Source organism: Lissotriton helveticus, chromosome 1_1, assembly GCF_964261635.1.
Source record: "Lissotriton helveticus chromosome 1_1, aLisHel1.1, whole genome shotgun sequence".
NCBI classification, from domain to species: Eukaryota; Metazoa; Chordata; class Amphibia; order Caudata; family Salamandridae; genus Lissotriton; species Lissotriton helveticus.
The window spans coordinates 918,684,453-918,708,702 of record NC_136057.1 but is presented as its reverse complement, the minus strand read 5'-3'; the positions used below and the strand labels follow the sequence as shown (position 1 = coordinate 918,708,702).

The 24,250-nt window shown below is 44.6% G+C and overlaps 1 protein-coding gene across 1 annotated transcript in view; it reads right to left on the bottom strand.

Moving 5' to 3' along the window:
- Positions 1-24,250, bottom strand: part of HELB (DNA helicase B) — a 362,767-nt gene that overhangs the window by 3,573 nt on the left and 334,944 nt on the right. The window contains exon 12 of the mRNA XM_078676353.1: positions 2,977-3,795. Coding sequence (XP_078532479.1) covers positions 2,977-3,795 — 819 coding nt within the window. The remainder of the gene's footprint in view (positions 1-2,976; positions 3,796-24,250) is intronic.

Genomic DNA, 24,250 nt, shown 5'->3' with positions numbered 1-24,250 from the left:
ACATCAGTGGAGCAAGGTGGGCCGAGGAGGAATTTCAAAGAAACGCCTCTGGTGGTGTTGGGGAACAACGAGGGGCTGCAATAATATTGGTAAAATCTTTCCTGAACAAGTATTGATAATTTCAATAATCTCTTTTTTTATTTTATGTTCATCATGCACATATGGCAATTCGTATTTACATTTCAGTTTTGCCATTTAACTATTTGTGGAGGTTTTGTCCCAATGCATTTCAGGCCTGGAGTGTCTCAATGTATTCAAATGGTGAAAATCATTCATATGGAACAAAAGACGATGTAAATATTGTCAACAAATGAAAATCATTATTGTGTATAATAACAAAGCAAGTCTTGGATCTATAATACCAAAACGTCATCCAATGTCAAATGTAAGATTTCATATGCAGTTCTCATAATCAAAGTTCAGAACGCTGTGTTAGTATGTAAAACATTGTCAACATATGATCATAATAATCTAACATAACACAACAAAGGCAGAATTATTTATACAGTGCACCTTTCAAAAAGGTGACTAGTGATGCAAACATGGACAGTGCGCAATATTACAAAGAATATGCAGCCGCAAAACAGCGCTGCCCTTGGTGACGCGCATTCAAGTGAAATACAGAGCGGCTGCTTCAAAACCACTTTGTGTTTCACAATATAGATGGCGGCCGCCGGCCCTTTGAAGAGGAGAGAGAGAGATCCCTTTGCAGGCAGGTGCAGTGAGTGACTGTACCCGCCTGAAGGGATATGCCTGTGTCCAGAGGGCGGTCTTTAAGAGGTGCACCACCTTTTTGTGGCGCACTTTCAGTACACTTCCTTAGGGCAAGAGCAAATTGAGTCTCTCATTTGCATAAGTCTATGCCCCGATGCAAATGAGGGAACACCATATCATGATAGCGCTTGGCTACATGTGCACCAGTATTACAGATGGGGATGCAAAAGCATTGCGGCCTCTCCTGTAATATTTTTGTACCACAGGGGCACACAGAGCAGGTGACATTTCATTTGCAGTTCACATGATCACTAAAGGTTCACATACGTTCAGAGTTCAATGTGCTGTGTTGTATTTATTGGGATAAGCCCAAAAATCTCCCGGTACTGTCGTTTTCGTATTTATACGATGACAATTATTACATCTTTTCTGCTCCATAGGAATGTTTTCACCAGTTGAGTTTTTTCCAGTTGATCATATGGTCCTCTACAGACGGGACTTCAGTCCCGAATTGCCCTGCTATAAACAAGTGTCATTGTTTAAACAACCAAACAAAAATTGCCACAAATGCACAATGAACATAAAATAAAGGAGCATTATATACATACTAGCAGCCCGTCCCGACGTTGTCCGGGTATGAAATAGAATGTGTGTATTTGGCAAGGGCAATTTATTTTAAAATCTCGCGGTAGACAACATTTTTTGTTTCGTTAGAATAGGGACGGAGAAGGCCCAGCTGCAGCCCTGGTTGATGTTAGCAGGCGCGTGTAATTGGTGTAGTGATCCGCCGCCTGAGCCCGGCTACAGCCGTGGTTGATGTTAGCAGGCGCGTGTAATGTCGTTGAATGGGCGAGTTATCAGCCGCGGGTGAATCCGTTTAATGAGAGAGTTGAGTTACAGCGAGTAGGAGAGGCTGCAGTAATTGTCCCCACAGACACGCTCATTTGCGTGTTCCCCCGTTTGAGGCCCAGATGCAGGCCTGTTTGATGTTAGCAGGCGCGTGTTCCCCCGATTGAGGCCGAGCTGCAGCCCTGGTTGATGTTATCAGGCGCGTGTAATTAGTGTACTGATCCGCCGCCTGAGCCCGGCTAGAGCCCTGGTTGATGGTAGCAGGCGCCTGTAATTTCGTTGAATGAGAGAGTTCAGTAACAGCGCGCAGGAGAGACTGCAGTAATGTTACTTACCAGGCCTCCAGGGGAACACGTTTGTCACGCCCCCAGCACACGGCCACAGCAGGCGATCTTCTAAATTAATGTACGACCCACCTGGCATGAAGGGCAGAAAGTAGCACATGCCCCCAGCGTTTTTCACACCCCCAGCGTGCCCCTTGATGCGGCGCAATTGCGTTCACATGGCATGAAGGTCGGACACACGCCCCCAGCGTTTCTCACGCCCTCAGCGTGTCACGCCCCCAGCGTGCCCCTTGATGCTGCGCAGCAACGTAATTGGCGCTTGTATGTACGACTCACATGGCATGAAGGGTGGACACACGCCCCCAGCATCTGTCACGCCCCCAGCATCTGTCACGCCCCCAACACACGCCCACAGCCCACGATTTGATTGCCATACCACATGCCCCCAGCGTTTGTCACACCCCCCAGCCCACGCCCACAGCACAACGCAGACACGCCCACAAGGGACTACTTTGTTGGCACGGTTCTTGTACCTTTTAAATGTATATGGTGGCCGTCTGCATAGCCTATGTCCTTCTGCTGCAACTGCCCTTTCCAACGCTGTATTGGGTGTTGTGATTGGTGCTGTGGTTACTGAGATTACCCGCCTCAAAGGTTTGGGCTCTCTCTTTATAATATTAGTATGGATATGGATGAGAGATTTGAAATATAGATGCTCTTTATACAAGAATTTACCAGTACATTACAGACCCAACTTGTGCCTAGATATTACTGTACGTATTTCTTTGGCATAGACCACATGGCATATTATGTAGGTCAGGAGCTGGCGACCTAGTCATGGAGCACATTGTAAAACTTGGTGAGAAACTTAGTGAGGTGTGCCAGGTATGAGAAAAATAGAAAAGTATAAAATTCATGTGTTGTCATCTGGGCCTATAGTAACCCAGAGCTACTTGAGAATTTAAGGACAATCAAAGCACCATTTAGAAATGTTCAATATGATTTTCTTTTTCCAAATGCTACTGAAATTGAGGTAATAAAGTTTGGGTCTAAAGCAGAGAATAGATTCCTGACTTAACAGTTATTTACAGACAAAATAATTTCAGATGATCAGCATCCAGAATCTTACCCGACTTATCTTTGCAGGACTTTCAGGAACCTCCTCCGCAGTCGACAATCTCTTAAAACCACTTGTTGCAGCAGGGCTATCTCCATTACTTGATGCTTCACAAAGAGCTGGATCGAACAATGTATCCAGTTCAGAATCGTTCAGTTCACCAAAACTGTCTGCAATGGAACCCCCACCGGTAGGACTTCTGTCCCACTCACCAGATCCATGAACAGCAATAAAGCCTCCACTTGCTGAAACCTCTGAGGCACCACAAATCTCAAGTTCCGGCTGCTGAACAACTCTGTGACCTGAGTCATCATGTCTCTCCAAATGATGAGTTTTCAAGCGACTTTGGGGAAAATTATTAACATTGGGGTTCTGCTTCTGCTCAAGTGTTTGGACAGCAGCTTCCAAATCAGTGTCTGTCGGTTCATCATACACAAATACACTGCCAAGTGTAATATTCTGGTCACATAGAGCTTTAGAACCAATTGCTATTGTATCTTTTTCACCATTAGTCTCTTGGGAATTCAATAGAGTGATATCCTCTTCCTGACTTGATATCATAGAACTGTAGGGATCAATTCTTTCATGGTTCAGCTGCAAAGGAGATGTTGCTGCAGCAGAGCCATTTTTCCGTGTAAGCTTCTCTTTTAAACGTTGCCGCAGTCTAGTTTTTCTAGGACGGCATTTGTTAAACACTGCCTTGACAAGCTGATCTTCTTTTGCTATTATGTAGACACGCTGACGTCCACGGGTAACGGCGGTGTATACATGCTGCCAGTCCTGTCGACCAGCAGTCCCCACTACATACACAACTGTACCCTCTTCTGAACCCTGTAACAAAATTCATAACATGTTATCATCATTTTAGTGCTCTAATAAAATACATATAGGCTTATCAGCTGCATTGTAACCAAAAGACATTCATATTTGATGAAGATAGTACACCTTCCGCTTTTCCTTGAAAGACAAAAGGTTTGAGAATTAATGAGCACATTTCTCAGAGATGGTACATTTATCTTTCAATGTTTAAATAATTGACAATGCTTATGATTCATCAACTTATTGTAAGTATCCATTAATTTGAAAATAATTAATGTGCAATAGAAGAGAATGCAAAAAGGGCCCACTTCTCGTACAGAAAAGGCATGCAATTCTGTCCTCAAAGAGAAATGTTCAAGCTAAATGGCTAGCTCAGAAACCACTAACATTCGCAGGCAAAATAAACAATTTCACATTACTTAAGATCAACTCAGAAGACCTATTATGATGGCTACATCTTCTCACACATTCCTCAGCTTATGAATTCCAGGCTTTAGCTTGGTCCAAAAAGCGTTTCCCCAAGCATTATCTTTCCTGCCCCACCAGGTAGCTCCATGCGGCTTCAGAGGGTACTCTGCCTCTAGACATGACAACACTCAAGTGTATTAAGTGCCAAATGATGAAATGGTGTCAGCTCCCATTGATCCGTGCCTCATCGACGCAGGGCCAGGGATCTCTTGATGTCTCTTGGATAAAATTCCTCAGCTTTCGACAGCAACTAGGTCAATGTCTCTTCTAAATGTTTAAGGGTTTAAACCTCGTTGCAGGTATCACAAGATGATGTTCATTTTGGATCGATATGGCATCTGTATGTGGTATCTAGGAACGAAGCAGAAGCCTCCATGAACTTGAAGGCCACCAAGGAATGGGAGACCAAGTTGTTCTACGTAAGGCCCAGCGAAAGAGGTTTAAGCAATCTCCTTCGCCCACTAGTAGAGCAACCAAAAGTAAATGATCTCCTAAAAGCTCCTCCTGTGAATAACCGAGAAAGCACCATAGGAAAGAGAAGTTCCCTTCCTTGAAAAACTGCAGTGCTGTTTCTGGATGCCTGACTTTTCCTTGTTGGCTAAGAATTAGATGCATAAAAGGAGGAGAATAGATCTTTCATGTACATTGTTTGAACCTGTGAAGGTCGAGGCCTTTCATTAGGCTATTCTCAATCTGTTCAGGGTGATTCCTATACACACTGGGCTCCCCCCACGGAATAGGATATTCCTGCGGGTGTGGCGAATTCAATACTGGTTCTGACTTTGATCCCATTGCAACGCCTGATAAGGACAACAGCCGTAAAGAAGATGATAGTTCGGAGGCTGATCGCCTTCTGCCCCACTATAATACGGACACTGGTGCTGACATATATCAAGACTTACAGAATGCAAACAAAGTGAACCAAAAGGGGCATCCCTTAACCCTCTGCTTCAGATGTTTCCTCACCCACAACTGTGATACAAAAAGCAGTGAAACATTTAGAACTGACCTTGCAATCTATAGCGTGATGCCTAAAAGTTTGACTGAGATCCTGTAACCCTTCTCCTTGGTGGCAGAGCACTTGATTCCATTCAGGCCCTCCTGCATCCCATTATGGCTGTATGGGAAAACATCCTTTTGGGCCCAACGATTCATAGAAAGACATCCAGATGTCATACGTTTGCTCTGGCTGATCCCCATCTTTTGTCCTCTTACCAGTTCCTGGAAACCCTGGATGTCTGAACATCATCTTCCAAAAAAAAAACACAAATGCCTTCCCCATGGTGAAAAGACTTTGCTTCAAGCAGTGTTGTACCTTGCTCTACTATTGCCACCTAATTTTAAGCCTCCTGTCCTCTGAGCCCTACACGTGTTCATGCTATAGTGATCACAGGTGCCTCATTCTCTGGGCTGGGGTGCCCATTTGGGTGACATGACAGCCTTTGGTCCATAACAGAAGAGAGTCTGCGCATAAATGTGCTTGAGCTTTTGCTGTCTTATTCACAAGGGCGGCATTCATCCCTTCTATCTCAAGGTTTCACATTCAGACTCTGGCCGATAACACCATCCATTGTAACAATGGAAAGGGCGGTTTCGACCCTGGATCCTATGTTGTTGGGTGGTGAGTCACCTGTTGCCAGTGACAGTAGAGTTGGGGAATCTTCTTGACAGTGGCTCATCTTACAGGCTCACTCCATGTGAGGATGAATGCTCAGTAGTTTTTCACTGTAGGACTATGAGTGGGAACTGTACACAGAAGTGGCAGTAGTGCTCTTCTCCAGATTGGGTTTTCCATTCATGGATTTCATTTTCAGGGCACAGAACAGAACATGAAATGCCCTTAGGTCTGTGCCATGCACTTCCCTTTAAATAGTTCCCAGGTGGATGCCTTCAAGTTAAGTTAGTCTCAAGGTCTGCTGTACGTGTTACTCGCTATCCCGTTTCTGCCAAAAGTACAGCCTAAAGTGTAGGATGATAGAGTGCAGCAGATTTTGATTTTCGCAGATTAGGCAAAAAGGATCTATTGGCTACAGCTAGATGCGTTGAGATTGAGGAAACCAGCATTTGCCTTCCTGATTAGGTTTTGAATGTTATCTTGGCAGCCAGAGAGTCGCTAACCAAATGCATCTACGCAGTAAGACACTACAACAAGTTTATTATAAAAGTCGGTGAATATCCAAAAGAAAGAATAACAGAATCCAGGTATAGATAAAAGAGAGTGTCTTTTATTCCACAAGAGATCTCCGGTCTGAGTAACAACTGAATGAATACAAACGGTCATTTTCCGACATATCTTCTCCGCTCTCCCTTTCGAATCACAACATCACGCGGAATCAGTTACATTCACACAACACACAGAAGCAATGCGCGATCCTCACTTTCAAAACACAACATAATTTATTATTTTTTGTAATGACGCACCTGTGACCACGCGCGTCATTACAAACAGTAATATACAACACACCTTCCCCCTTTTCTTTTTTTTTTATGTAAGAACAAAATCCCTGAACCTATCTGGAGCCCTGCGGTTCCTTGAACTCCTCAATAATTCTTGGGAAGTAGAACTGCAAGAACTACTTGAAACTACAGTAGATCCAGGTACCACCAATCCATTAGTAGTAACATCCAAAAACACATTTGATGAATCATCTTCTGAAATGTATCTGTCATTATCAAATTTTGAAACTCTACTAAAATGCCAAACACTTCCATCCAGGACTCTCACAGCATTCCTAAATACCTCAACTACCCTAGTTGGATCAGACCATTTTGCCAATCCCTTATGTACAAAACTACCCTTTTTTAGTCTCACAAAATCCCCTACTTGTATGGAAACACAACTCTTTGTCCCTTTTTTCAACAAATCATTCTTCATTTTCTTTTATATGCATCAACTTTCTTGCGAATTTCTGTAAAATCAACCTCAGCAAAATCAATGCGACCACTATCCTTATTCTTCAACCACCAAGGTACAAGATTAGTGCTAGGCTTCCGCCCTCTCAATAACTCAAAAGGAGACAATAAAGTGATCGCATTAGGAGCAGTTCTGTATGATAATAACATAGACTGGATTGCTTTATTCCAGCATAATCCACCTTTAACAGCCAACTGGATAGCTTCCTTGACCACTCTATTAAATCTTTCTACTTGGCCATTGGCCTCTGGATGGAATACTGCTATTCTTTTGTGAAAAATCCCACATCTACTAAAATAACTTTCTATTTGCTTACTGACAAACTGCGGTCCATTGTCTGTTACCACTTCTTGAGGAATGCCCTCTCTACAAAAAATATCATCCATGAATTGTACAATAACATCACTAGTGACTTCCTTAACCATTTTTATTTCCGGCCATTTTGAAAAATAATCTATCATCACTATGCCAAAAGAATATTGTTGTGGTAGTACACTAAACGGTCCAATAATATCAATACCTACTTTGTTCCAAGGTGATGCAGGTAACTCTACTGGTTGTGGCACACTAGGTAAGGCCTTTGTTGTCTTGTCACTATTGGCAAATAATTCACATAACTTCACCTGATGTTCCACAAAATAATCAATTCCAGACCACCAGAAATTATTTTTCAATCGTCTCCTGGTGATTGATATACCAAAATGCCCTTCATGAGCTAAATCAAGAAATCTTTTCCTCAGACCAAAAGGTGGAATACATTTATCACCTCTCAATAAAATTCAATTTTCTACAGTAAGTTCATCTCTAATTTTATGATAACTCATTAAACCACCTGTGAAATCTCTTCCTTATGGCCAACCCTTCAATATGAATTCTTTCACTTCTTTAAGTTCTAAATCTTTGTCCATTTCCTCATTCCATAATTGCTCTTGCACTACAGAGTTCTCTCCAAATACCAGGTTAACATCACTAATAACATGAGCCACTTCACACTCATCTCTGTCAACCTCATCTGACTCTTTACACGCCAAAGGAAGCCTCGACATGCAATCTGCATGAACATTAGATTTGCCAGGAATATATTCTAGAGAGTACTGAAAATTTTGTAATCTAGAAGAAAGTCTTGCCAACCTTGATGAAAGTGTATGCCCCCTTTCAGGTGACAATATATGCACTAAAGGTTTGTGATCCGTTTTAATAATGAACTTTGTTACCCAAAGAAAAGATCGAAAATGTTCAGCCCCCCAGACACACGCTAGAAGTTCCCTTTCAATTACTGGGTAATGTCGTTCAGATTCTCTTAATGTCCTTGAAGCATACGCCACAATCCATTCTTTACCCCACTCCTCTTGAATTAATACTGCACCCAAACCACAATTACTTGCATCAACCATCACAATGCATTTCTTCCCATTTACAAATGGTTTAAGACAAGGCACCTTAATAATCATAGACTTTACAGCATTGAATGTAGTTGTCATATGATCTGTCCACTCAAACCTTGCATTTTTCTTCAAAAGCATGCTAAACGGTTCAATAACAGTTGCATAATTTTGAATAAATTTGGCATACAATTCTACAAGCCCCAAAAAAGCTACCAACTGTTCCTTGTTTTGGGGAATGGGTGCTTTGCTGATATTCTCCAAGTGCGAGGTTTTAGGTTTAATTCCATTACCACTAATACAGTGTCCAAGATACTCTACTTCTTCTCTTCTGAATCTACACTTATTAGCCCGAAGTGTTAGCCCTTTATCTGACAATGCATTTAACACTTTTAACAAATTTTTATCATGTTCATCTTCATCTTTCCCAAAAACCAGAATATCGTCCTGAAATGCAACTGCCCCTGTTAAACCAGTCAAAGTTTCCTTCATCAACCTTTGGAATACCGCAGCAGCACTGGCTAATCCAAAAGGCATCCTGCAACATCTAAATAAACCTTCAGGTGTAATAAAGGCAGTTAAGTCTTTTGAGTCTTCATGTAAGACAACCTGGTGATATGCACTCGCTAGATCCAAGCAGGAAAATACTTTGGCATTATTTAAAGTGGAGACCATTTCGTGTAAATTAGGCAAAGGATGTGAATCTACACAAATGGCATTGTTTAAACTGCGCAGATCAATGCACATGCGAAGATCTCCTCCAGATTTAATTGAAATTACAATTGGCGAAACCCAGGGAGATGACTCAATGGGTTCTATTATCTTCTTTTCACACATGTCATTAAGCATTTCCTTCAACTTTATTCTATATGAAAAAGGAACATTCCTAACCTTGTGGCGAATGGGTAGGGCATTAGCATGTACTTTTATACGATGTTCAAATCCTCTATACTTTCCTAAATCATTGCAAAATAATTTAGGAAATTTCTCTTTAATTTCTGAAATTAATGTATTCTCATTTCCTTTGCTCAACGTAGTAGTACTTGAATTAGAGTCAATAGAATAAACAGGAGGATCAGCATTGGGATCAAGCTTCATGCCAAGTTGTTCTTTGTGTGGCCAACCTAAAAGTGAATCACCAGACTTTGTAATATATACTTTACCATGTGTAGAACGTGTCTTGAAATTAAGTTCTGCTATAAAATAACCAATAAGTTGCAATTTATAACTGGTGTAGCCACTAGGAGTAATGTCCGGTTGTATTAAGTTCACATTAGGCCAATTGGATCTAAATAAATTATCAGGTAAGATGGTGTACCATGAACAAGAGTCTACAAAAACCTTAGTTGGTACACTATTAATAGTGATCTCACAAGAAGGATTTTTTTTTTGGGTTCTTTGGTTATACACATTATAGTGTTGACATTAAATTCACAGTCACTTGAACTCTCTTGCTCCTGATCTTGGACTAAATTGATTTTCCTTGGAGCTGATCTACAGACTTTTGAAAAATGTCCCTTTTTTTCACACCTTGAACACACTTTATCCAAAGCTGGACATGCCTTCGAATTGCCTAGATAGTAACCACTTCGACATCTAAAACAGTACATATTGTACACCCTTGGATCTGGTCTCAGCCAATTGTTCGTTCTTTGATCCGGCCTTTGCCAACTGTTCATTCTCTGATCATTTTTTTGCCATCTGTTTTTATTTTCCACTTTATATTGGTTGTCATTCTTTGTATTAATAAACTTTTTGTACTTATCTGAATCTTTGAGTTTGTCGTTTTCCTTATTAACAATCAATATTTCAGGTTTACCATTGTTTTGCGATCTTATTTCATCCACAAATTTTTCAGAATGTTCAATAGATTTCGCTATTTCGATCGCTGCATTAAGAGACATATCAGAAGTAGTCCATAACCTTTGTTGTATCTTTTTATTGTTGGTACGCATAAGAATTTGGTCCCTTAACACTTGATCGTAATTAAAATGTTCAAAGTCGCATGTGACTGCTAATGCTCTCAGTGCAGACACATAATTATCAATAGACTCATCACTTTGTTGTTTCCTGGAATAGAATTTAAATCTTTCCATGACCATATTAATCTTTTTTCCATATCTAATGGAGAGTTGTTTAGAGGTAATTTGATATACATTAAGGTTAGAAGTATCACTTAAAGGAGGTAAACTTTTAAATTCCTTGAGTGCAATTCCTCCAAGACAATGTTTTAATAAAGCTAATTTCCTCTCTGGTCCGCAATCCTTTTCTTCGAAGACTTCCACATATGCCAAAAACATAGGTTCCCATATATCCCATTCAATTGGAGGGTCCCCTTTAATGGCTAAAAAGGATGGAGGAGGTTGAATTCCAGTCATAATTGTCTGTAAATATTTATATTAATATAAATGTTGTAGTGCACAAGGAATATAGTTTAATTTAAATGCCTCCTTTTCCCTTAATGTAATAAAAATGACACGCAGAATGTATGTGTGCGTGTCACAGAAGCTTACTTACAGTTCAGTCATCTGTATTTCTTTTGAATGCGCTGTTCTGATGAGACAATGACAACTGAATTTGATAAGATCGCTAATGCAACGATATTAGATGAACAAACACAACTGTAGTGTTCCTGAATTCTCATCAATGGGATGTTACGAGAAACATCCAATGAGAAAACGCTTTAGACTTGTATTTGTTATTATCCAATGTGAAGTGAAGTTAAGCATCCAATGAAAAGACCTGACAAGAAATCCTCCGTGTTAATAGCCAATGAAATGACAGTTTAGCATGAATCTTGGGAATCTGTTCAAAATCGGTAAAATCCACGCAGGAGTGCGTTCCCGATCGTCCCCAGTATTATAAAAGTCGGTGAATATCCAAAAGAAAGAATAACAGAATCCAGGTATAGATAAAAGAGAGTGTCTTTTATTCCACAAGTGATCTCGGGTCTGAGTAACAACTGAATGAATACAAACAGTCATTTTCCGACATATCTTCTCCGCTCTCCCTTTCGAATCACAATATCACGCGGAATCAGATACATTCACACAACACACAGCACGCGGAAGCAATGCGCGATCTACACTTTCAAAACACAACATAATTTATTATTGTTTGTAATGACGCACCTGTGACCACGCGCGTCATTACAAACAGTAATATACAACAAAGTTCATTCAGTATTGTGAGTCTGTAGGCATCAGCCTCTTTACATCTCGCCTTTCAGATGTCTTCGATTTGCATTGTCCCTTAAACAGAAGGGTCTGGCAGTAGCTAAATATTTGGGTTATTTCTCACTCCTATCTATTCTTAAGTGTTTCCCTTATCAACCTTCCATGTTTAGATTGCCACATGTGGCACGCTTTCTAATACTGATTTTCTGCAACTGTTAATTGTTTCTCAGTGGGATATAAATCTTTTATTGCTTTTCTCAATGGTATGCTCATTGAAACTGATGTATAGTTGCCTGGTTCAACTTCTTACCATGAAAACAGTTTTGATGGTGGCAATACAGCTTGTATTGAGTGGCTCTCTCACTTTCTCTACCTTTCCCAGTTTTAGACTCTCATAATCTAGTACTTTGCACATGCCCATTCGTCTTAGCCGAGGTGGTATCTGCTTTTCTGGTGGCATCAATCTTTCTTTCCTTCTCACCCCAGCAAGGAGATAGAAGAGTTAAGTTGATAGGACCCCAGAAGTGATGTGTCAGGTTACTTTGCATGTGACCGAACAGAGTAAATAGCAGCTCTCTGTGACTTCATCAGGTGCAAAGAAAAGGAAAGAAATGACCAACCAAAGGAAGGTCTTTTGGGTCATCCTGTGTATCAAGATCTGCTACATCTCGGCCTAGAAAGATAGTCCAGAGTGCATTTGTGCACATTCCACTAGTGCCACGGCTTCCTCCACATCCCTTTAATCAGGAGCCCCCCAGAGGTCGAAGCATCGGACTTGGTAGAGGACTTACCCTCTCCTTTCCCAGATCCTGAAAATACTGCCTTCTGTCTCAGCTGCTCCAACCCTTGAAGCCAAATCTTCTCCCTGTCACACAGGGTGCGCCTGGAAAAGGTCTTACAGATAGAACAGGTGTCAGGCACATGAGATACAGGCAAACACAGAATACAGACTCTGTGAGAATCAGACTTGGCCTTCTTCCTACCGCAGTCAGGGCACTTAATTTTGAAGAAATACCAAAAAAGATAGAGCTCAATGCTCCAGGGTCCTGCTAGAAGGAGCCGGAAAAAAGAACTGAAAGTAAATGCCTAAGGCTGTGCCTCATGGGATACCGGGGGTCTCTGGAGACTCTTAAAGGCATGGTAACCATTTGCAGACACATAATGGCAGCCTATAGGGTCTTCTCTATCCATTCCTTATTATCTCTATCATGAAACAAGCATTGGCATAGCCAATAGGTCTCGCCTTTGGGACCTTATAAGTGTTTATTTATCCAGCAAAATATCCTTGGTGCAACCACATCAAGTGTTGCATGGCTAAACACTTATAAGGTCCCAAAGGTGAGACCTATTGGCTATGCCAATGCTTGTTTTTCTATGCCGTCTCTCCCCGTCCCTTGTGCAGGCTATCCCCTTTCTCCCTGCAGGCCCTACACTGCGCCAGGTGCACGAGCCCTCTCCTCCCCAGTGCAGCTCCCCTGCTCTACATACGGTTCCCAGTCACCCAACTTGCTGCGTGCTGGGGAGCCGGCGCATTTCTACGGGTACGCAACAACCGCGCACCTGCTAATAATGCCACGTCGTCATACGGTGTGGAGGAGGGACGCGCTCCTCGATTCTTCGAAGAAGTCAGTGTGGCTTGAGGGCTCCATGGGGAGGGGAGAGACAGTCGTCCACACTTGAAAGCAGGCACACCGGAAGCGAGGGCCGGGGTCTACATCCAGGTCGCCAAAACGGTGGGAGGGGGGGGCTGCTGTATTCAGGGACCCGCCCGGGCTTGGGAGTCTTACGAATACGATATTGCGAGTGCATTGGAGAGGAGGCGGGGGCAGCGCTGCATCGTTGGGGTAGCTCCTTCATCGGAGCGGCCTCGGTACACCAGCCCCCACCCCTTCTCCCTCAGGGACATCTTTACCTCAGTCTGAGCCGGGCGCCGTCCTCTCTGGCGGGCAGAATCTCGCCCTATTATCCCCGGAGTAGTCTGAGCCGGGCGCCGTCCTCTCTGGCGGGCAGAATCTTGCCCTATCCCCGGAGTCGCCTCGAGCACCCGAACAGCGGCACCGTCACCTGAGGACTGTGTCTGCTCTCGCTCTCCGACACGCTAACCATCTTTTCGACCCCTAATGCATCTTCCAGAGGGGAGGACAGAAGGCGTGCGCATCGCATTCTCTTCACACTGCACCTCGATGAGGCGCGGAGGGCTGTGATCATGCCCGATATGATATTATAAAATAACAACAATACCAGGCCAAACGATGTTTCTTTATAGCGCTTTGCTGCAAACGGTTACACTGCATATTCCTAAACATGGACAGAGCCAAATATTCATCTCGAACGCTCAATCGGAAAAATAAGTCCACAACGTTTAATCTGTCCAGCATGTTATTTTCATTAATGCCAAATTCGGGAGCCAGGTACTGTAACAAGCAAAACAATGCGTTTAACACGGGAAGAGAAGCAAATTAAAAAGGAAGAGACAAATGAAGAAAACGCCCGGCCGGACAGCCAATTGCATCGCGGCCCGGCCGGAAGTCCCGCCTCCTCGAGCACCCGAGAAAGAAGAGGAAAAGTCTTCCCGCGGCCCGGGGCTCCCGTGAGCTGCGGAGTGCCCCGGAGCCGCCTGCGCAGAGGAGTAGCTTTTGTCCCGCGGCCCCGGAGAAGAGCTGCAGAGCCGAGGAGTCACACCGGGAGCAAAGAGAAGTGCTGCGGAAAGAGCCCCGAGGAGCGGGAGCTCTCGTGTAGCCCCCGCCAGCAGAGCCCGGAGCCGGTAAGTGTTGTCAGGTGGGGGGGAGAGCTGCGGCGGGGGAGGGGGGGAGAGCTGCGGCGGGGGCGGGGGAGGGGGAGGGGGGAGAGCTGCGGCGGGGGCGGGGGCGGGGGGGGGGGGGGAGAGCTGCGGCGGGGGAGGGGGGGGAGATGTCTCTGTATGTATGCGGCGGCCGGGGGCGCTTCTGTGTATGCGGCAGGGCGGGGGGAATGTCTCTGTATGTGTACACATTAGATGCAGGCAAAGCGCGCTCACGAGGTCAAAAGGCACTCCACATAAAGAACTACCAGACGCATTGACGCCTGCACTTCAAAGTGAAACTGACTGAAGCAAGCGCCCGTGCACGTTCAAAAAAAAACCACACACGCATTAGATACAGTCAAGGCGCGCTCACAAGGTCTAATCTCCAGCAGAAGAAATTCGAAACAGTCTGCTGTCCACATTCCCCTTCATTCCCCAGAAGGCGGCAACATAAGTTGTCTCCCTAGACAGCAAAAGCTTTCGCTTTTGCTTTCGTCTAGGCGAGACCTAAAAATGAGTTTTGTGAAGGAGAGTTTTATGGGTGTAAAACTCAGCAAATTGCTAAATTTAAAGGTAAACTGGCTATCTTTTTTCACTTCAATATGAAGTAATGGGCAGTGTAGCCTAGTTGGTTAGGCTGCATTATGGTCTTTTTATATCTTAAGTGTCTATACAGGCCTTCCTGTAGAAAGGCAGAAGATGACAAATGAATAAGATATATCTAATGAAGTGCTCCGGGGTCCACGCAAAGGGGAGGGGGGGGGGGAATACAGGGACTATTCACATGATTATGACTATCACGGAAATACCCCTACAAGAGAACTGGAGTTACAGGTAAGAAACTACTCCATCTCTGCCTAGAAAGATAGTCCAGAGTGCATTTGTGCACTTTCCACTAGTGTCACAGCTGCCTCCACATCCCTTTAAGCAGTGTCCCAGTTGTATACATCTTATGGGTCGCTACATGGTCATTGTTAGACCTGGCTTTTTGAGCGGATTTATCCCCAGACATTTGCTTTTTGGCCTCCTGTTTTTGACCCTGGTTGTAGGACTCTGGGCACTTTACCACTGCTGTTCAGTGCTAAAGTGCATATGCTCTCTGTGTTAATTGTTATTATGGGTTGGTATTTCCAGGATTGGCTTATTTGATTTACTACTAAGGCCTTAGTACAGTGGCACTGTGTGTGACCAGGGTCTGTAAATCAAATGCTGATAGTGGGCCTGCAGCACTGATTGTGCTACCCACACAAGCAGTCTTTTAAAAAGGGTCTCAGATGTGCCACTGCAATGTCTGCGTGAAGTCTCTTCTGCCATGTCGACCTGGCAAGTGCACCCACTTGCCAGGTCCTAACCTTTGTTTTTATTACATGTAAGTCACCCCTAAGGTAGGCCCAAGAGACCCTGTTGGCAGGGTGCATTGTATGTGAAAGGTAGGACATGTACTGATGTGTGTGACATGTCCTGATAGTGAAATACAGGGTATTTAGTTTTTCACTATTGAAAAGCGATCTGTCCCATATGATAGAATGGGAGTTTATTTATAACATCTTAGAAGTATAACTTCCCATTGGGACAAGATCGAAAGATGGAGTTTAGTATTCCTGAACTTAGAATATAACAATGCATCTTTTAGTAGAGATGATTTTTATATTGTGTGTTCGAAATGGCAACTTTTAGAAAGTGTGTATTTTCTTGCTTAACCATCCTGTGTGCCGCTGCTTGTTTGTGGATTGACTATCTGGCTTTATAGTGACAGGGGCAGGTGATGGCAGAGCGGAATCAGTTTAAGACGTTGTGTCTTTCTTTTAAGATTCTGAAATTTGCCACACCCAATCTGCTCAGCAACTTGTTGACCCCGTATGTTCCTCCCTGTGCACTGCGTTCTCTGGGACAGCACCTGGTCACGGTTCCCTGGGTGAAACGCTGTTGAGCGGGAGGATGCTCCTTCCACTACCTGGCAGCTAAATTGTGGAACTCGTTACCGATCCACATACTGGATCTGGAATGTCTGCTGGACCTCAGGCAGGCTGTTAAAACACACCTTTTTCCTCTAAAATAGCTTATTCTGGCCGTTTTATGTTGAGCTTCCCACCGTAGCAATATGTTCTTTTTCTGTTGCTGGAAGCGCCGGGACGCCCCTTTGCTGGGGCAGCTGAGCGCTATACAAGTTGCTATAACATGTGCATTCTATCAGACAGCCACTGGGGGTTGATGTGTGTCCTGCTTTTCCTGAATGAGTCAGGGCTGGGCTGAATAGACCTGGGCTGCATTTAGAGTAGGGGGAGGAGATTTCCTTGCACATGAATAGGCCTGGTCTGCCTTACACAATGCGGTCTCCACCTCCTGCCAGGAAGCAGGACCCGAGAGGACAGAACTGGGTGCCACCAGAGAACAAAGGAAAATTCTGTATAAATATTGGGGCCCATACCCCAGAACTTTAGATCATTTCTGGAATTCAAGAGGAACCTTTGCCAAGGAGAAGAGCTGAAGAAACTAAAGGAGAAGCACTGCCCCTTTGCTGTGTGCTGTCTGGGGTTGGCCTGTAGTGGCTGTTTCTGCCAGGGAAAGGACAAGTACTTTGCTGTGTGATGTGTCCCCTGCTTGAGGAAGATCTCCAAGGGCTTGAAGTAGAGCTAGCCTCCTTTTCTGAAGTCTCAGGGACACAAAGACCCCCTGAACCACCATCTCCCCTGAACTTCCTTGCTGGGAGTTCCGACCTGCCATGAAATGCCTGTTGCTGAGTTGGGCCCATGGAGGTTATTCCTGCTGTTGGGAGCTGGAAAATAGACGCAACTACGAGAAGTGCAAAGCATCCGCACCTATTTTCGATGCATCGCCGCCATGCGGGAAGAATTGTGACGCAACGCCATTGTGCCGCAGAAGAAACTGGCGCAGCGCCTGCCCACGGCTGGAGAAATCGCTGCACGCCGAATCGCGTGCACTGATCTACGAAGTCCGAGATCCCGCACTAATTCAGACCCAGGCGCTGTTGTGCGGCTGCAAGAACCAACGCATCATTGAACCGTGGCTGGAGAGACCAAAGGAGTGCCGTTGCTACCGCATCGAGAACCGGCACATCCCCGATCCCCACGCATCGCACTGGGGCGCCAAATCTACAAGGCAGCAGTACAAAACATAAGCATCACCTCCTTGCACAGTAAGAAACAGACACACCCCCGCCCCTTCAGTAAAGAACCGATGCATCACCTCCCCTGCTTGGCAGTAAGGAACCGACGCATCACCTTCCCTGGGCATAAGGAGCCAACACATCACCTTCCCTGCAGCTGTTCTGGTTTATGATTTTGACACATTCAAAGTACTTTGTGTTGAAAGTGTCGAGTCTATAGTTTGCTATGGACAGAACTGTTTTTACCTTCAAGAAGTACATTTTGATTACTGTATTGTGGTTTTGGTCTTGTTTGGTTCAGATATAGATTACTTGTTTTCTAAACTGGTGTGGTGTACATTTGTAGTGTTTTCACCTCTCTGCCTGTGCCAAGCTACCAAGGGGGTGAGCAGGGGTTATTTTAGAAGTGTATACCCCTTACCCTGACTAAGAAGAAGGGTCCCTTCTTGGACAATGGAGAAAACCATTGCCAACTAGAGACCTCCATTTCTAACAGTCATCCTTACCTACTTTTCCCAAGCACTACTATTGCACATACAGGTGTGCACTGATGGCTACATTTCCAGAGCTATGTTGCATGATTTCGTGGGCTAACCAGCGCCCCTGCAACCATTGGCGTATTGTTTTGGGACTCATTTATAAGGGGAAGAATTCACAGAAAACTGTGTCCTTCAGAAGATAAAGTTACTTTGGGGCCCATTAGGATGGCGGGCGGATTGCCCCCGCCAGGCCGGCGGTAGCCAACGCTGGCCTGGCAGGGGCGATCCGCCCGCCATTCTTGCTGGAATGACCACCCCCATCATAAGTATGGCTGGGGGGGTCCGCGGCGGATCCCCCAAAAATATGCACATTTTTTCCCCAATGTACATATTTTAACCACTCTGTATAGATTGTGCATCACAAACACCTGCACTGAGTACAAATGTCACTTGATCACCTATTACCTGCAAATCTCACCGTGTTTTTGACAGCCTGGTTTACAAATGTGAAAATATATTTGAATTATTGAATTTATATAAAACAAAACAGTAGACAGCAATTTTGAGTCACGTGTGTTTCTATTTGCTATTTGTTCCATATGTTTAGACAGCTAAGATACGAATTTTTAAAGAATACAGAATAATATATGTGACACTAAGCGTACTTATAAGAAATAGCCGGTAAACCAGACAGAGTCAATTTTTGTTTACTCAAAAAAACACAAGCTGATGCAGATGAGATGAAGCACCCATCCTGAATAGTTCAACAACTTTCGACACAGTAAATCACGCTATGCTAACAATCCACCTAAACCACACGCATTTCACAATCTCTCTAGCCCCCTTTGAAGACAAAGACAGCTTGTCTGCTCTCCTGCAGATTACTGTAGTATGTCGCACTGGTTGAATCCAGCTCATGTCTACCTCCCTCACTTGGTGAACCATCACCCACCATATCGGTTTCCAGGCACTCAACATCACTCACAAGAGTAAGACCAGAATTTCCACAACCAACATTGGCCAGATATGGCCACAAACTATTGAACACAATTCACATACTTGTGTGCACCATCTCTGATAGCTGGCCTCACAGAAGGCAATAAAACCATTTTCTTTCCTTTCTCACAAAAGTAAAACACTTAATTTCCAATGCAGATGCTACTACACACAAAGCCACACACCAGCAGAATGAATGAAATAGCTTTCCTACACTTTTTGAAGGACAAACACATGAAATCTCTACTATTGACCTGTGCAACTGTGTTTATCTTATTGCTTTTTTAAGTGGTACTCAAAGCTGCGTCTGACTAGTAGTCCAGGACTAGATTTATTATGTGTGATAATCTATTCAATAAAACCTCAGATGAATAATCAAGCAGCCTGTGTCGAAATACTAACAACTTGGCATTTCGATCCTACCGTTTCTTTATGTGTAAGCAACTACCACTGCTTCAAATGTCGATATACTGCCAAACTGTTACTTTCAACAGAGCAGCCATACTCGGCCTCCCCTTCACAACACCAGACCCCTTGCACACTCACATGGCACAATTTATATGTTTTACATGAACCACAACCACCAGATTCAAAAAGCCAACCGTTAGGGAATGTTCCAATCACAACACAACATTTACTCCTCTTAGAACTCCTAGCGTGACTGTTCCCACTGACTCTAACCCCAATCTGCCCATTATATCCATGCCTTTCTGCCTGCACAATAATGGGTATGGCAGAAACTCATGGCACCACCACAACACTCAGCATCACGGACATCTGCCTTCGGTCTATGTTACACACAAGATCTACTACAGCATACAGACAAGCCATCCAGGTATTCATAGTATACCACGAATACAACCCGGCTGCCCCCACATGCAAATCATAAAAGCAAAGCATATAATAAGTAATCAATAACATACGCATCCAAGCAACAACCAACACAGTGTCTGGTCTGCATGATTATCAAAGTCATAAATAAGTACACAACAAAACCCACAGACGTGAGTATACACAATACAGATAGCCCACAGCACTGCGATACCATACTTTGCCAATACCAATGAGAAATGTAATATGTTCAATAAATACCTTACAAAACAAGTTTGTGATTCATAACCTCGCCAACGAATAGGACTTTTGGTTTCGTATATTTCTTTTCAATGTCTTGGTTTTCCTTCTTAAAAACAACGTTGGCTAATGAAAAGACACAAGGCGTTTACACTGAAGCAAAAATAATACCACAACTAGAAAATATTACAAAAAAGGTGGAGGAAATGTTACAAAACAAGTTTAAAAACAAACCAAAAACAAGCACTGGCATAGCCAATAGGTCTCGCCTTTGGGGCGTTATAAGTGTTTAGATAGAGCTATTGGCTTTGTTAACGTTTTTAATGTGTTGTAGAGCATTGTGAATGTTGTGCAGCATGTTGAAAATGTATAAGTTATAATACAAATAGTGTTATAACCATTTCTGGCACCTTATATATAGCCTAAAAAATATTATATACAACAGAAGTATCCTACTAAAAACCAGAATTAACACCAACATTGTGTTGTAGTTTATTCAATGCGGTCAATTTTTCCTAGCATGTTTGAAAAACATTTTGTTATAATTTTTATTGTTAGGTGTGGGATATAAACAATGGGAGGGTTGATGCTGTGTAGAATTAAGAGATGCCAAATTTGTATGTCAAACTGAAGTGGTGCGGTGTGATGCTGAGGTTGTTGTGAGCAGTGGTGGGGGTGATGCTCAGATGTTTAGTGAAGTTTTGGTGATGAGTTATGTTATGTTATGTTATGTTATGTTAAGGCCGTACTTTTAGAGCGCACGGCTGCCCAAGAGGGCGTCCCGGCGCATTGGCAAAGAGACCTAAAACCTAAAACACAAAAGGCAGCAGCACTACAGTCGTAATAATTACTCGGAAAAGAGCAAGGTCTTCAGCTCTTTCCTGAAAGCCAGAAGACTCGTAGCTTTGCGCAGGGAGAAAGGGAGCTCGTTCCAGCATCGAGCTGCCACAAATTGAAAGGATCGTTCTCCCATCCGGACACGCTTGGCCGGGGGCACCTCCAATTTAGCCAAATCGGCAGATCGTAACATCCTCCGCGGCACATAGAAGGCGGTCCGCTTCCTAATATAATTAGGGCCGATAGAATGAAGGGCTTTAAAGGCCAGTGTAAGAATTTTAAATCGGATTCTTTTAGAAATAGGCAGCCAATGCAACCTATTCAAAAGCAGTTGAGCGCTGGCTCTCCTCGGCAAGCCGAAAATAGCTCTGGCCGCCGAATTTTGGACAATTTGCAGTCTGGCCAGGAGATACTTGGGCAGACCCGCAAAAAGCGCATTAGCGTAATCTAGCCTAGATCCGACTAACGCCTGAACTACTGTCTTCCGGTATTGTAGGGACAGCAGAGGAAGAAACTTCCTCAGCATCTTGAGGATGCCAAAACATTTCCCAGCTATCCCCATGATGTGTGGGCGGAAGGAAAGAGCATCATCAAGCACCACTCCCAGATTCTTCACTTGGGAGGATGATTTCTCCGGGGGGAACATATCCTGGGGCCACCAGGACTTCCAGGCCGGGTCAGGGGCACAGCCGAAGAAAAGCAGCTCAGACTTATCCGAGTTGCACTTCAGGCTGTGCTGCTGAAACCACGCAAAAACTGCGCTCAAACAGCTCTTAATCCTGTCGCCGTCAAAAGCCTCACCTTTGCTGCATGTGAACAAAAGCTGGGTGTCATCAGCGTATGAGATGACCTGGGCCCCATAAGCCTCCGCTACAACCGCCAGAGGGGCCATATAGATATTAAATATGGTGGGGCTCAGGATGGACCCTTGAGGAACCCCGACCTCTAGCAATTGCATTTCGGCGGAGAAAGGAGGAGCCCAGATCACCTGCCGGCGGTCCGATAAGAAAGAATGGAACCAATCCAACACCGTCCCCCGCAAGCCGATCTCCCTGAGTCTTAAAAGGAGACCAGCATGAGGGACGGTGTCAAAGGCCGCCGACAAGTCCAGGAGGACTAACATAGCCTTACCCCCAAGATCAAGCGTCTCCCTGATGGCGTCGGTCACCTCCAAGAGGGCCGTCTCCGTGCTGTAATTCGCACGGAAACCAGATTGAGAGTCATGGAGAATGTTATTCTTCTCAATAAAGGTGGTGAGTGTAAGTTGGACATGCTTCTCAACCACCTTCGCCAGAGCAGGGAGGAGGGAGATCGGTCTATAATTAGCCAGCTGCAACGGATCTAACTGAGGCTTTTTGATCAGTGGCAGAATAAGTGCATGTTTCCAATCCCGAGGCACCACTCCGGAACTCAAGGATAAATTGAGCAGGGGGTTCAGCAAGTTGTTGAGTGCCGGAGCCACCCTGCCCAGACACCTTGCTGGACAGGCGTCCAGAGGTGAACCGGATTGAAGCCGGGACAGGAGCTCCAGGGAAGTTGCACAGGACAGCTGCGGGAAAACCGATAGAATGGGCTCACCTTCTGCTTCTAAAGATGGTACCTGTCCGTTATGGATGAAAACATCAGCTGCCCCGGGAGAGTCCACAGGGGGAAAGGAATCCTGAATAGTTTTGATCTTTGTGACAAAAAAGTCAGCAAGCTGTCTAATCCACCCCTCCGTGTGAGAGTGTGGGAGAGCTCCTACAGCAGGATCTACAAACTCCTTAACAATTCTGAAGAGTACCCTACCCGTGTTGTCTGCCCGATCTATCCTACGCTCAAGATATTCCTTTTTGGCTTCCGCAATGTTTTTATGGTAATGTTTTATGGCATCACGATATTTAGATTTCTCCATTGGATCATATTTGCGACGCCAAAGACGTTCCGCCTTTTTACAAGCTTGGCGCATAGTACGTAGTGTGGCCGTAAACCAAGGAGCAGAATCGTGGCAGGAAGTAGTTCTCGCTAGCTTCACAGGGGCCAGCTCCACGAATCTAGTTCGCAGCCATTCCTGAACCAAAATCAGATCGGTGTCTAAGATCCCTGTCAATTTACAAGGGTGTTGGCAGAGAGCAGCGGATAGCATATCTGCTGTCACTAAGTGAAAAGCTCTGGATTGGTGAGGCACCTCCTTCTGTGTTCTTTGCCTGGGCCTAGTCTCATATGACATAACAAACTTTATTAAAAAATGGTCAGACCAAAGGACTGGAAGCGGCGGGGATACTTCAATCGGCGCCGTGGAAAATAGTAAATCTAACGTGTGTCCTTTGACATGAGTGGGGCTATCAATAAAAGCTTTAAGCCCCAACATTGCAGTTGTATCCCGCAGTTTTGCCGCATTAGCGTCAGATGAAGAGTCCATATGTAGGTTTAAATCACCCAACAACATACAATGCGCAGAACGCATGCAGGGTACAGAGAGAGCTGCCTGCAGGTCCTCAATAAAAGTACCAATCGGGCCAGGTGGTCTATATACAAGAATCCCTGAGCACGTCTGGGAGGACGAGAGGTTGAGTGTAAAGCCTAAAGCTTCACATCCTGCGATGTTCTCAACAGGAAAGGAGGAACAACCCAAGGCCTTCTCCACTATCAAGGCCACTCCTCCTCCTCTGCCCCCGATCCTATCTTTCCTTAGGATGGTGTAATTAGACGGCAAGGCACAGGCAACATCTGGTTCGGAGCCCGCCCCTAGCCATGTCTCCGTTAAAAATAGACATGATATATCGGAGTTAGCAAGCAAACTCCAGATATCCGTCGCATGACACGCCAGGGACCTTGTGTTCAATAGAGCACAGTGATGGTTCTGGGTGAGAGGTGGACGAACAGGAGTTGGCAAGTCCGTAGGGCGCCACCCACAAGTGGGACAGCCTTTCCCCAGAAGACGCCCACCGGGGAATAAACATTTACACCCCAAAGGATGAGCGCGCATGGATGTCAAAACGTCCGCGCTATACGACAGCACCCCGGACAGTCGTGCGCGACACATCCCCCAAACAAACAAATACCCCTGCTGTAAATGAGTCGTCGCCCAGAGTCCCGCCTCGCACGCCTCCGAGACGCTGACGAGCGCAGACGGGCAGGACTCTGGCACGACTCAGGCGCCAGGAGGGCGCGACCGCTGCGCGTAGGGTGTGAGCTTTAAGTAGGACTCCCCAAGGGCGTGAGGAGCGCTAGACCGCTCCCTCCTGGAGTGACT